General features: G+C 34.1%; 1 protein-coding gene across 1 annotated transcript; it reads left to right on the top strand.

Moving 5' to 3' along the window:
- Positions 1–431: 431 nt before the first annotated feature.
- LOC127875969 (uncharacterized) lies at positions 432–13,023 on the top strand. The gene is made up of 13 exons (XM_052420756.1): positions 432–557; positions 703–725; positions 3,402–3,540; positions 4,139–4,258; positions 4,828–4,950; positions 5,160–5,234; positions 5,881–6,011; positions 7,285–7,467; positions 8,219–8,338; positions 8,660–8,897; positions 9,841–9,973; positions 10,306–10,373; positions 11,350–13,023. The coding sequence occupies exons 3-13, from the start codon at positions 3,501–3,503 to the stop codon at positions 11,409–11,411; spliced, it is 1,293 nt and encodes a 430-aa protein (XP_052276716.1). The 5' UTR covers positions 432–557; positions 703–725; positions 3,402–3,500; the 3' UTR covers positions 11,412–13,023.
- The last annotated feature ends 3,007 nt before the right edge of the window (positions 13,024–16,030 follow it).

Raw genomic sequence — 16,030 nt, 5'->3', positions numbered from 1 at the left:
AATACGGACCCTGGGTACTTTCGCGCAAATTATTGTTCATTGATAATATATCTTGCAAAAACAATCGAAAACGCCTTGAACATTTCAGATACAGATCAAGAAATATTACTTTTATTATTTTAAGGACACACACGCAATTTGCCAAGAGTATAAGAAAACAAAAGAATGAGCGTAAGAAACTGGCGAACGTCTATCAAGGGTGATACTGCAGACGAAGATAGGGAGTTAAAAACTATAAAAGACTGTCTTGTGGCAATACGCAAGGAGCAGATGAACCAAAAGACTATTTTAGACAATATAGAAGAAACCCAGGCACAGCTGTCTGCAAAAATGGACGCAATACAAGACGATCTGAAATCCCTGAAGAGGAATGAAGCTCAGGCTCTTCTTTCTGAAAAGATCGACGGCATACAGAAAATTCTGAAATCCCTTGAAAAGAATGGATTAAAACACGGAGGAGGAGCTAACGTGGTCAGTCTTCAATCCGGAAATCCGGCGCACACCGTCCCCACAGAGCCGGCTGATACGCGGAACACTACCGGAAAGAAGTCGAAAAGGTACCGTGCGTTCGTAATTATTTAAATATGAAGTCTATTGATCATTCATAGAAAATATGTCAGTCAATATTCATGTATATCATAAATATATTAATTGGTATTCTCGTGACTTAAATATTTCTTAGTTTATTATTTATGTTTTCAGATCAAAGAGACAGCGAATATGCGGTAAATATGTTCAGCATTCTGACAAATGCATTTACTTCACATTCTCTGTGAATGAAAAAAAAACTGTCACGTGACCACAAAAGTCAACGTCAGTAGTCATTTTATGACAACAAACAGCCGCGCAAGGTAGTTTTTTTTCTCCAAAATCTTTGCTGATCATCCTCTGACTTTCATACGACCTAGTGCAGGCAATATGGCATGCATATAGCTTTCGATCGGTATAATAATTCAGTGACAGTTTTTGTTCATTCATAGTGACAAGGATAATATAATTTATATTCATAATACTAATTATACTGATAATTCTAATGATAATAATTATAATAATAATCTAGACCAAATTATTAATGATTTTGATAATTTGGTAAAGAAACAAGTCTGTGAAAAGATTAAAGAAAGAGATTATTGCTTTACTACCTCCATTACCCAGTTATTCGGCCACACAGGAAATCCGTAATGTTATAACTTATAGATTTAGATATAGGTAGGGTAGGTATTTTTATAATCTAGTCGAGGGAAACTGTGATCTTGTTATGTTTGTTTTGGAATTCAAGACCTTAAGTCATTTTTATCGTAGTGAATATTTTTTTATATCAATCGTTGTGTAAAATGGAAAAAAAACTTCTGAAACAATGTATACCAAATTGTCATTTAAATGGACTTAAGTTTCGAGCATATCATTAGATTAACATTCTCTTCACAATCCGTCTTTTTTTTAAAGTTAAGTAAATTGTTCATGAGCATAACCCATTTTACTTTAACAGAACATGTGGTTTAACAAAAGCATGACATATCAGGAATAATGATTATATGCTACAGCTGTAGATCGGCGTCAGCATTTTATTTCATCGAATTGCGGTTTGTAATTAGCAATAATTCTAAGAACAGCGGGTTGGTCAAGTGAATGCACAGTGGCAATTGTTCATAACAAGTCTGTGATACTAGTAACGCTTCTAACGCTGAGGTTGTTTTGGCTGGCATTCAGCTATAGTGAATGACACATGTATTTCTTAAAACATATTTGACGATTTATTTGAGGAAGATTAAGCAGTATAGACGTTTATCATATAACACCATATTATGGTTTTCAGTTTGAAAGTGGTTGTTATTATGTAGCCAATGCCTATAAATAATTTGAAGTTCATGATTACTTATGACAAAGCAGTCATTTGTTACACTAGCTGACGTAGTCCGATGGTCTCCGATCATTTTATGTGACTGTCTCAGTTACACATTATGCTTGCAGTGTAATAATTATTCACTATATATTATTAGAAAATTAACAACGCCCTGTTCAGCCAAACTCTTGTATATGTAAGTAGACGACATTCTAAATGTTTATCAAATAATTCAAGTCGAACTCAAGCTTATTGACTTGTCAAAATATTTCGATATACTAGTCTAGTGTAAAATACTTTTGTATTTTGCGGAATAGTAAGAAAAAACTTTCCAATTAATACTATGCTTATTGAAAGTCATGTTATCGGTCGTAGATGTACAAGAATTATAAATTAGAACATTTCCTTTGTTTTACATAGTCCTCCAGGGTCTGATATTCGGCACACATTTAATTTTTGTTTATTTCGAGTATCTTTCTTACACTGATAAACATTCTTCAAATGAAACAGTTCTATGAATTTATTTACAACAACCGTTGTTATACTCTCCACCTTCTTAAAAAAATTTTGTCCAACTAGAAAAGTTGGAATACTTTTTTTCATAAAGTTCATCAAAAAGCCCTACTTGAAACAATTTTGAACATTGTGTACACACCGGTCTTACTGACCTGTGTACTAACGCGAAAGGCATGGTGGGTAGCACATCTTTGAAGAGTGAAAAGTGAAAGCGAAAGTAGGTCAAGTAATCGTGCTTCTGATAATCGCTAACAGTCTTTAAAGAGATTCAAAATCACAGTTAAACATAATTAAATAGCATTTCCTTAAACAACATTTCGTGTTAAACACACAATTAAAAACGATTTTTCTTTCATTATTAACATTTCCATTCCTAGGCAGAACTACTTTGGCGTAAGCATAATGCCCCAAACCAGGGGAATGTGATGCGTCTTGGTATAGAGGTGACAATAACGTAGTGACGTCACCATCTATGTATAGAATGCAATTTTTAAAATATGTTACATCTGTAAGTAACATTCTAAACGCCCTATGCAGAACTCACATTGCATACTTTGAAAACGTTAAGGTCATTTCCAAAGATATATTCACATCGCCATTTTCTTACCTGATTACCTCAGTATTGTTGCAAGACTATCTAGAACTTGCCAACGGAACCATTTAAAAAATACCCAAACAGCCACAGATTTTTACAAGTTGTCAATCTTACCCAGAACCATCATACGATGGAATGCTTTGCTCCAGGTGTTGTCAGCCGGGCAGTAAGCCAGATTGAGATAGTCTCACCCTAAACAAACTTTACAGTTCAAATTGAATGTGTGACTAGCTCTTCTTCTTCGTTTTAAGTAAAAGCAAAGTATATGATCTTAAATGGTGCTTTACCTATTAAGCCTTGCTGATATTGTATGGGTTAATTCATACTATTAGTATCTTTATAACAGGAATCTAAAATTTTACATCGGAATGCCTTGTTACGCATCTGCAATTATACTCGAAATATACTTACACGTGTGTCATCATCGACTTGCTACCCTCCTTTTAGAGATAAAACAAGCTGATCTGCCCGGAGAGCCGCTGTTTACAAAGGAGCCGGAAGAGAAGGACATCATCAACATGCTGAAAGCTTTCGGTGTGGACGTGAATGATTCCACAATACAGTCCGTCCTTGGGCGCGACCAAAGGTAGGCCTTCTCGAAGAGATTGCTATAGCTGTATAGTTGTAGTTCTAAAATAGACCATTAATAACGTACTGATATTTTTTATAAAGCTCTTAACTTGTGAGAGCCGTTAACAATTACTCCATTTAACATAGTATTCACATTATATGTCAATTTGTGAATGAATGAAGTAGATGAAATCTGAAATAAATGACATAAATAATTAAACAGAACTAGGTTGTTCGGTTAATCGTTTTGGTTTCTCGATACGGCCACATTGTTTGTAACTTTGTCTGTTTGCAAGCTAATAACAAAACGAACGAAAAACAAACTATCAATTTTTTTTTTAATTTCATAACATTTTTAAGTATGTTTTTTTTCCGTACTTAAGCAACATTGACATTTTTGATGCAGTGACAAAATTTTGATTCATTTTTGTGTGCTTCTTTATTTGTGTTTGCAGATTCTTGTGGTGTTTCTAGCGCTTTTGCGCCGTGTTCGACTGGTACGCAATTGATTACTTGCCATAAATGAAGGACCATGTACTCATAATAAGGTTTCTCCTCTGCTGGAGCAGCTGCTGATGTTTTGTTCGTTTAATATTTATTTGTATCGTTAACAGTCCCACCTTCCCCCGCCGTTAATCCCGCCGCGTGCACGGTACTCGTGATCGACTCCTCGCTGAGTATGAAGGGAGAACCATTCAAGGAGCTTATCAAGTTCGTAGACGCCTTTATCGACGGTCAGTGCCAGTGTATGAAATAATGCAGAGCCAAATTTAAATAGTGTTGCATGATGATAGGTTTATTTGCATATTTGGAACATTTAGATAAATAGTTTATCTTAATAAAAATGCATTTAATAAATAAATGACTATAACATCGTTTTGAAAAGTCAAAATCATAAATGTGTACAGGTACAAGATTATGTAAATTGAATGTTTGGTTGTTTTATATGGATTGTTTGCATTGTTCACGTTATGTAATTCAAATCACAGCGGTTAATCACGAATTGGTACACATGCCTATGTTAGTAACTAAAAACTAAGCACCTGGAATCACATGTAAGGGAGAATGGCCATTGGCCATAGACCAATACCAAACCCTATACAGATGAGGTCGGACCGGGGGTCGAAACCGCGATCATAAAATGTGTTGTCCGGTTCTCTACCAACTGAGCAAGCCAAAGTTTTAAGTGTGGTGTTTCCTTCTTTCAATATTCTTGGTTATGTATTATGAAATGTGTTCTCAGGGATTCGGCGTTGCGTCTATGTTGTCTTTAACCGTTTATAACATTCTCTGATCTCTTCAGAGGTGGACAAGGCTAACTGGAACCATGGCCTGGAAGAGCGACTGGCGGTGATCATGTGCGGCTCCCCCACCACGGTCCTGCATCCGTTCACCACGCAGTACGACGACATTAGGGGCATATTAGGTACATAAATAGTGTTTTGTATTACTTGTGCTTCATGATTTTGATTATAAAAGCTGTGCAGTCTGCTGCGTTCCATAAACTGAACACCACATTCAAACATGGTTCGACAGAATCTCTTACAAGTATTTTTAATATTTTTATCTAGAATTGTTGCTGGATATTAATGGAATCCGCTGTGACATAAAACGTGCATGATTTATCTGCAATAGATCAATGCCGTCCAGAAGGCAAGACACCCCTGTTGACTGCGTTGACTCTCGCCCTCTGCTACGTCGATGGGAAAAGTAAGCATAGTGTTTCTGTGTACAATATATTATAAAATACTCAACTTGTAACATGTGCAATTCACAAAGTTGGAAACCGTCTACCAGTCATTAAAAACAAATCAATTAGATTGATCATTTCCATTAAGACAACAATATGTAATACGTGTAGTTCATGTCAGAACGTCCTTATGATGGTGTTGTAACTAGATCAACAGAGTGACACACATCACTGTTTTATCTCCTAGCTTGCTTTCTTAAAAACCACTCTTCGTTAGGCGTTTACTTTTCTGAGTAGGGTCTCCGTAAACAACGTGTGTTCTTATTGAAACGTATGTTGATGAAATGCGGCTAAAATAGTACAGAAAAAGAATCCTCGACGTTAGTGATAACTCTTTGATTCTATTGACGATCGTCGTCAATAACAAAACCAATTAACATCAACGCAAAATATATTTCTTAAAGATATTTCTTGTTTATCCTAGCTGACTCACCAGGCATATAAGCGTACTTTCAAAACACGGAAAACTCAGGAAATGTGCTGTTTTTTTACAGTATTGTACTTGTAAAGTCGAGTATCATCACTGATAAAATGTCGAATGGAGAATTTCAGAGACAATTGTAGCACATGATATTGTTTGACAGTTTATTGATCATTGCGGCACAGGTGAAGCGATTCTGGTCGGGGAGAATACCCTAATAGCCCCTCGTGTGATCGTCCTGTCTGACTTCAACCCTACCAGTGATAAGGAACCGTTCGATAACGAGGACGAAGAAGCAGGCAAAGCAAATAAAAAGGTTCGTGTTTTCATTGACACAAATACACATCCAAACATGGATCTTTGAAAGCAACTACTGCTTTCATATACCTTTCTTATAATGTAATGGTTTTAGCTTAATTTAATTCAATTTATTAGATGTTTAACATTTTTTCGAAACGTTATACATTAAATTTAATGAGCTGGTGCAAGTTTGGTGCAAGTTGATGACTGCGTTTGCAATGTTAATTTAGAATTTTATCAACTGTTTTTGTCTTTGTGGTAAACGTTGTCTATCACTGATATATTTGCTTTTTAGCTCACCTGGTTTGTACAGACAGTAGAGGTCACAGTTTTCATTCAATCTTTATGAAATTTAGTCAGAATGTTAATCTTGATGAAATCTGGGTTGGGATTGTATTTGGGTCATCTTGGGTCAAAAACTAGGTCACTAGGTCAAATAATAGAAAAACCTTGTGTAGACAATAGAGGTCACAGTTTTCATCCAATCTTCATGAAATTTGGTCAGAATGTTTGTCTTCATGAAATCTGGGTTGGGATTGTATTTGGGTCACCTGGGGTCAAAAACTAGGTCAATAGGTCAAATATTAGAAAAACCTTGTGTAAACAATAGAGGTCACAGTTTTCATCCAATCTTTATGAAATTTGGTCAGAATGTTTATCTTGATGAAAACTGGGTTGGGATTGTATTTGGTTAGTCAGGTGAGCGATTCAGGGCCATCATGGTCCCCTTGTTTCATTTAAGCGTTAACGCTGTATTTTGATTGGATATTCCGAAAATGTGAGCTTTTTTCAATACACAAATAACCCAAATCGTATGCCAAGTAAATATTCATTACCGTACTACTTCGGCAGTGTTGTTAATGTTAATATTTCAATATTAATGACCTTACTTTTCATTTGTCAATTGCGAAATAAAGTCATAGTTTCGCGCAAACTTGATCGCTATGACACTCGAAGAAAATGTAATAAAAATAGACACTTGAAATCCGCTGTGGCCTTTACAGTAGTAAAATAACCGGCAATAGCGCTTGTCTTAGCGTTGTTATATTTATTGAATATAATTTTTATGCATTTCATCTGCGTATTAATTGTGGGCAAAACTACGCTTATTTATGCGTTAACGCAGTAATGTATGCAAATGAGGCGTAATTTTTCTGACAGTTCATACACCGATAGAAAGCTGAACATACTATTGAATTGTCAAGTTAAGCAGTGACCAGAATAATATGTGGAACATAAGCCTAAAACAGGGAATAGAAATGCGTTAAAAATAATGTCGTCATTTACAGATACAGAAACACTTGATACAGTTGGCAAAGATTTACTGCCAACAGATGTTGAGCCTGTACTGCGTCCCGGTGGGTCAGAACAAGAATAAAAAATTCGCACGCGAGTTGGCAGAACATTCATTTGGCGGTGAATTGATTTCAGCAGAGGACTTTCAGAGAGCGGGAAATCATATCCGCTACCATGTAATATACAGTGATCTTCTCTCAGATTATGAACTGTAAGACTTAAAAGAACGATTGTATAATAGTCACTGTTGTCTCCCTATGTCCTTTCCTACCGTTTAGTAAACGGGTTATTTCTAAGCATTGTTTGGTCGGCAGATATTACTAAATCTTACCAAGTGCAGGCAAGCACAAAAAAGGCTCCACGTGTTTAATAAAATGTCCCTCAATAATCTTCTCATTATATAATAACAAATTGTGTCACAATTCTTTTACTTCTCATATTCCAAGAGAATAACACGTTATCTTAATGGCAACAATATTAAAAGACTTTGTTATTACTTCATTAAAAGTAGGTCTAACGGCGACAGGTATGGAAAACACGAATTTTGTGATGCTCCACAATGTTGACATCTGTTGCAAATATTAAAGTTTTGTTTAAAAGTTATATCATCCACCTGCAATACCGTGAGATATGTTGTCATTCTTAGTCTAATTTTGCTCTTACACATATGGAACCTTTTCACAATGAGCAGCATTTAGCTTCTATAAGTATTAATGAGTTGTTAGTTTTTCACATACAACGAATTGTGATTTATTATAAACGTATGCAACAACACGATACACATACACAAATATGCAAAACCCTTTGTAGTAAAGGAAATAGAAGCAGCATAATAAGCATATAAGCAAGAATGGGTGCACTAATGATGTTGTTTAATATTTGTGGATGTTATCTTACCCGACCTTCTACTACAAATCTTTTTGTCAGGTGATTGCCGCTCGTGCGTGTGACGATGTCGAGGCCGCCATGGCCAGAAACGAGGACATTGATGCAGAAGAAATCGTAAAAGAGGTTATGTCTGAGGCGAAATGCGACGGAAAAGACAAGGTATTGGTTTAAAGAAAGGCTCATTTTATACATGTGATACATGTAGTGAACATAAATGATTGATACATGTAGTGGACATTAATGATTTGTATTAATTAATTGCAACTAAGGAAATATGTATATTTATCTTTTATTATGGAATTTTAAGAATTGATCGCAGTTGAAAGAGGTGTGATTGGTTATAAAAATCGCATGGGTAAGGATGATGTTTATAAACATAATAATTAGATTTAACATTTGAATCAGCATACGTGAACCGACTATTATTTGTCTTAAAATTCGAATTGGCACTATGAATTGCTGTATTATTTCTGTCGTCAGGATGCTATTGTCAAAGTAATTGCAAAACTTCAAAGCGGACGTAAACCCGGAGCTGCTTCAGATGAAGAGGAACCGGAAAAAGATTCCAGAACAAACGAGAGTACGAATTTCAAGAAAAACAAAGTCCATGTTGTGGCCAATGTGGCCGACTCGGGTTTTCCCGGAAGGGACCAAATGCCTTTTGGAGGAGGCGCAACGGAGCCCACTCCGGGAGCAACTTCTGGACAGAGAAATGCTGGTAAGTTGTGCATTGGTGAGGGTCACATGGTTAAGCAATTATGCACACTATACAATTGGGACCTTAGTGGCTATGCAACTTTAATATGCCACTAGTGCACAATTTCATTGAAGACGCTGCCCCAATATGTTTTAGTGTTATTATACCTCTGATCGTTAACGTTTATTGACTGCGCCAACTTTCAAATCTTTTATATCCATTGCCGATTACAATTTTTTTGCACCACCTACATTTGAGGTCATCATGCTTCTCAGCAATGTTAAATAATTCGTAACTCACGCAAACTTGGAACTTTTTTCGTAGGAATGTCGCTGAAAAGCGTTGATGCATCCAGAACTATTTCAAAAAATTTGAAGAAAACATGCACATAGTTCACACAATTAACTTACGTTAAATAGTACCTGAGAGAATTAGGAAATGTAATTGTTAAACAAATCACGTAAATGCATGAACAATGTTTGCAATTGCCATCGAATATGTTAGTTGTAAAAATGCGCATGTTTTAAGGCATACTTTTTAAGTCTAACATTTAGATCCACAATCCACAATAATCCATAGTGATAATTAAAGTGTCAATCATTTTTGCGCTGGCATGAGTGTTGTGTTTGCAAGAGAGGAACATTGTTCTATATTATTGTGTTCATGCTGGTTCTGTATCCAAATACACACTTTATAAACTTAATAAACTGCGGAGATATGTTTATTTTTGTAATATGTAGTTCATAAGTATGAAGGATAATAACCGAGTAAACAAATTATAGAAACCTGTTTGTTCTAGTAAGTAGTCATAGGCGGTTTCTGAATAAGGATTCCGTTGTTTATACTGACATCCCTGATGCAATACTTTTTCATACACTTTACGTAAATTTTATCAAAATATGTTAATCGGTATATTGATACTACTAATGGATCGAGCCGCTTAGACACCTCATTCTTAATTCAGACAAGATGCCGTGGTGGAAGTGGCAGGATTCACAGCAGTTTTGGCGCCCCTTCTCCGAGGAAGCCGTAAAGCAGATTGAGGAGGCGAAGAATACGAAGAAAGAGTTTGCCCAAGTGCAATACAAGGGCAAAAAGTAAGTGAATTCTGCTCAGATTTCTACATTAATTAAACATTAAGTTAGTTCTTACTTCTGACAAATTTCGTAACTTAAGTTAACTCTTTCATATTTCTAAACGACTCGGTTGTGAAAATTATTCTTGGTTGTTTTCCTTTTTTCTATTAAAATGCATTTAAAGATAGTTTTAGGGAGTCTTTTTTATATAAATATACAATTTTGATGAACAATAATACCCCATTTAAGGTTGCATCTATTTTATTTTAAACGGTTACAGCTCGATAAAGTATAGTATTTTTTTATTTTAATATTTTGCACAACTTTGATATGTGTTGCTATTTTTACTTTAGCTTCATGGTATTGTTTAATGAGAACAAGTGCGAATTCGAGGGTAAAAGGTTCGACGTAGCTCGAGAACGTAAGTAAATTCTTAATCAGCTTTAGAGTTTTCATTTTTATTTTACAAATAAAATAAAGCGATTTATAACTCAAAGAATTGACGAAAACACGTGTTTAACCTTTATCATACAGTTAAGTTATTTAGCTCGGTTATTCACACAAAAAATATTCCAGACTTTATCACAGACCGTTTACTTTCCGGCGGCGTATATGCTTTTGTCAATTCACTAACCCTTAAAAGGCCATTTAGCCAAATATGATGCCCCTTGGTATTTGAATCATTTTGGTTAAAGTTTGCTCTCAATGCTATACCTCTGTTACTTTTACTTTGAAACTTTGAGTCCCACATATATATTATGGTTAATTATGAAGACTAAGCAGTCTGGCCAGGAGCTGATCTGTACGCGTATGCAACCTTGCGTGGCTTAATAAATGGTTGTGGTAGCGCCTGAATAGACATCAATATTGCTCAGGCCTGTCCGAAGCTATACCGGCCATATATATCCACATGTTTTTGCATGACGCGGATCACAAAAGGTCAATGGTAAAGTCCGTAACTCGCATATAGCGGGACGAATAGCGTCAAGCCAGCTTTATTTTTTTCATTGCGCTTGTTTTGTTGTTTGGTATATGGCAAATAAAAATAATGCCCTTAATAAAAAGGGTATCATAGATTATTAAACAGTTACTACATGTATGTATGCTAAAGTCATATTTATTTTTAACGAAAACTGTTGTTGTGTTGAGCCTTTCTTCTATATGAAAATAATAACTAATTAAGAACATATTTTGTAACCAACCAAACTGGTTTAAGTTTTATATGTAGCCAAATAACTATTTCTGATTGAATGAAAATGGCGATTTAAGTTGTTTACTGCAGAAACTAGTGAAGCTAATAATGTTTTAGCGATGTTGTATGTGACGTTATTTATGTCAGGGTTGCATATTTGCTGTACAAAGGGACAACATAAACTATATATGTATTTGGATTTCAGTTGTCAATGACGACGATAAGATGTCGATGATCGAAATGGACAAATACATGTCGGCCATATAACACTTCTATGATGAATGAAGCGTGCACCTTCGGACTTGAAGCCCACATTGAACCATCTTTGTTGACTATGCATTTGACTTTGTGGGACAGTTGAGATTTTAGAACTGTTATACGACATGTTCCGTTATTTCTTCGCATATTTTATGTTGCCATACTGTTATGCATCCAAAATCAGAGATTAAGGGGAAGAAAACTTAATTGATTGATTGATTGATTTTTATTCAGGTTTTAAAACACATAATATACAAGTTATCTTTCAAAATTACATAACAATTTTAACTAAAGGCATTTGTGAGATTGCTGCGGATAAAAACCTATGGTATAAAAACTGCCATAAAATAATATATGATATGATTTGACAAAGAAAATGAACACAAAAGTGAAACAATAAAAATAGTCTTAAGGAAGCGTATCACCTCAAATTAGATTTGAAGGGAACAGATCAGCAACTGCCTCACACTTAAAATATGATTTAATGTGACTATACTGGAATATAATATATTGCTTGATTATCACAGTTAAACATGTCACATATATTTGTTATCACAGATTTTCAGCACAGACTAGTAATTTGATATATTATAGAAACAAATTCACAACTTTAGGGAAAACTTAGTATGTAAAAAGAAATAACTTGGATAATATAGTGTAAAACCTAGGATTGCCCATGAAAGCTCGAAAGCTTATTTCCAATGGGGTCCAGTTTAGGTTATACTTACTATGATATAATCCTGTGAGAAAGTTACACAATATGAACAATAAGTCCCTGATAATGCCCTTAATTGTAATGGAATAAGCAATCTCACGCATTCCATGTCTATAATTCACCCGAAACTATATTCAACCCAAGTAAATACCAAAAGACAACTATATAGAAACTATAAATGCTAGGTGCTTGTTGAGTCGCGGATTCTGTTGGAGTCGTGAGTATAGAGATCGCCAGAAACCCCTCGAGAGAACATTCGCATATGATGAAGATTGGTCGGAAAAATGTTTTGACACAGACACCATCATTTTGCTGATCAAAAATGCAACAAAAACAGGTAAATATTATAAATCATAATTCGATATGTTATTATAAACTACTTTCTCCTGTATGTATTGAAAATGTGTTTTATGCAACCTAAATGATATCGAAGATAAATATCACTTTGTTATTAAATGTCCTTACTATGCTGATGTTAGGAATTCATTAATTCCAAAATATTATAGATCTCGCTCAAATATGTTCAAGTTTATCGAACTACTTAATAGTTCAAATAAAATAGTGCTAAGAAAACTAGCCATGTTTTGTTTAAAATGCTTTAAAATGCGAGAAAATGTCTTATATGTAGGATAAATTATAAATTTTTCACAAAGACAATATGCTTATAATTATGTGTGTACGTGTTGCAATTACTAAACTACATTTTTACATTATGTAATCACTATGTATTAACCTCATCCATGTGACATCCTCACTAAAACATGTTGTATTTCATTCCTTTAAATTGATATTTCTTCGAAATGATGTATGTTTTTTATTAAATGTAACGCATGCTGTTATTGCTTATGTATGTTTGTGACGATGAGCTGTAAATGCTTAAGTCGAAATAAACTATTCTGATCTGTTCTGTTCTGTTCTGATAAAATGAGTGTTACTAAGTGACACAAAATGAAATGTCAGTTTTATGGCTATTTATGGCATGCAAATATTATCATTGGAATAGCCAATCAGAATCCACGGCTCAAGAATAACCTATTTTCAAGATGGCGGTTTTACACTATCAACACGATTTCTTTATTTCAAAGACGATAAAGATTTAAAAAAATAGAAACAAATATAAATACCAAAGTTAATATTTTTTCATAATAATTCATAGTTATATATTTATAAAATATTTATGATGTACCATCTTTATGAACACTACCCACGACGCATACGACATATTGTGTATACACGGACGTGTATGAATGTAACGTCCCCTGGATTTACACTGCAGTCTATCTTGTGCTCTATTCTTTCTTTAAAATTACTAATGTTAAAATTGACAGCCAAGTCATTTGATCGCGGACTTATTACTTTCATTATTTGTATCATTATAAGTTTCATTTAGTTACCATTAATATTATTTACATTATTATTATTACTATTATTATTATAACTACTATAATTATTATTGTTATTTTACTTTATGCTTTCCGATGGTTTATAGAGAAATATCAGTGAATTAAAACTGATAATTTCACTGTTTGAAACAGTGGAAATTAGCAGTGATTATTATCGATAATTTTCACCTTTTACTGTGAAATGACGTCATTTTTGACAAAATGACGTCATTATCCCAGCAAAATTCTTTAGTTAAACTCTTTAACAATGTATATAAACAGAAAATGTGTTGGATTCGGAGGAGGTCATAAAAAAATATATTTCCTATGATCACTCGTGAATTAAAATCGATAATCCACCGAATCAAACAAATATTCTCTATATCATTTTATCACATGCCATACTCTGTTTCCCATGTAATATAACCATTACGAATATTTTTATCTTGCACTTGTGTAATATACTTTTTAGGCGTTTTCAAGGGCTTATTTTCGTTCGATTGACCAATCGCATATTGTTATTTTGCTGAAATGACGTTGCAACGTCAAATGACTTCACGAATTGTAAACTACATTCGGGATTTATCATTATGTTTTCGTGAATATTTATTTATTTATTTTATGCTTTCCGGTGGTTTATAGAGAAATATCGGTGAATTAAAACTGATAATATCGCTGTTTCAAACATTTACAGTATACAGTTATTTCATGGATGCGCGGTGCACAGTCAAAACTTTGGAAATGTCAGCCCTGATACCGAGGGACAACAGTTTTTACTGTGCACCAAGCATCCATGAAATAATTGTTTTATTACCTGATCGAATTTCAAACAAAGAAAAAAGAGAAAATTAAATTTTTATTGAAACAACAGAAATCGGTAATATCGATAATTTTCACTGTTTAACTGTGAAATGACGTCATTTTTTCGACGAAATGACGTCATTATTCCTGTGGGCAACAATTCAAACTGTTGACCGGTCAACAGTTCGAAATATTCACCGGTAACAGTTTAAAACATTGCAACATTTCATTTTCGACCAGGAAATAGCAAAAAATAATTATCATTATTATAAAGCATCAGGTAATAATGAAAATTATCGATAATTTTCACTGTTTACTTTGACGAAATGACGTCATTTTCCCAGCAAAATTATTTTGTTTAACTCTTAAACAATGTAAATAAACGGTGAAAAAAGCATAAAATAAACAGAAAATGTGTATGATTCGGTGAAATGTCGATTTTAATTCACTCGTGATCATAGAAAATATATGTTTTCACTTGTGGCTACGCAACTCGTGAAAATATTATTTTATATGATCACTCGTGAATTAAAATCAATAATCCACCGAATCCAAAAAATATCCTCTATATAATTTCCTCATTTAAAAGCATGTGATAGAAAAGAGCTGACACTCGTTGTCATTTCATACCATATTTTATTAAACTCGTCCAAGAAATTCGTTAGTAAGCTCGCCAAAGGCTCGCTTACTAACAAAATGCCTGAACTAGTTTTATAAAATATGGTATGATATGACAACGAGTGCCAGATCCTATATATAATAAAAAATAGAACCATAATATCCCGAATGAAATCATTATATTTAATATGTTTTGAATTCTCTGCTGTGTACGTTGTAAATAATATCATTTAATTGGTGTATGCCTGTCACCATAATAATAATTGTGTGTGTGCGTGTGTAAAAAATAAGTTAAAACTTTCCCAAGGGAAAGACCCTCGATAATGTTGTAGAACTGTAGGTCTTTTTCGATTATGTATATGTATGGGCCGAATGTGTACATTTGTAAAACATATCATGCTTTTGGAAATAAAATACATGTATGTTTAAAGTATCGCGGTCATGTTGACGATTTTACCAGCCAAGTCATAGCGGTCCAAAGCCATGAGGTCAAAATAAGCAAGTGCTTTCTTGAAGGCAAACTACATTCAATGGTTATCTTCCCCGTAGTAGCCGCTGCATTCTCAGGTTAAAAATCAGTTCATCATAAGTTAATATCTAATTAATGAAATCCGTGCAATAATCTGTACACACAGTCATGGTTATTATCTAATATACATCGTTTACAGTACAGCCAAAATGAAATAAATAATGACTTTAATAATAACGTACAATAAAAATACATACGAATAGATCATCATGACATTTATATGTTCAGAAACATTCATATCTTAACACAAATTTTCACTAGAAGGTGCATATTGATCAAATTTCATGCGATTAAATTGTTCTTCTGCAAAAATCAATCTTACTGTATACTAACCGCGCAGACCAATTTAAACAACTGACATAAACTAAACAACTCGCATATACATTCCTACATGAGCGCCTCATGCAAATGCCTTTATCTAATATTGTCCCACAATGTAACTTATGACATATAAATACTATAATACGGTGATAAATGTATTGTGTCGTCTTCAACTGTTTTCTGGTTTTTGGTTTAAAATAGGAATGCACTACGACGAATAGCGCTTTACATGACGGGGATACACATAGTGCTAATAATGAGA

This window comes from Dreissena polymorpha, chromosome 4 (assembly GCF_020536995.1).
Source record: "Dreissena polymorpha isolate Duluth1 chromosome 4, UMN_Dpol_1.0, whole genome shotgun sequence".
NCBI lineage: Eukaryota > Metazoa > Mollusca > Bivalvia > Myida > Dreissenidae > Dreissena > Dreissena polymorpha.
This window is presented reverse-complemented; position numbering and strand designations above follow the sequence as displayed.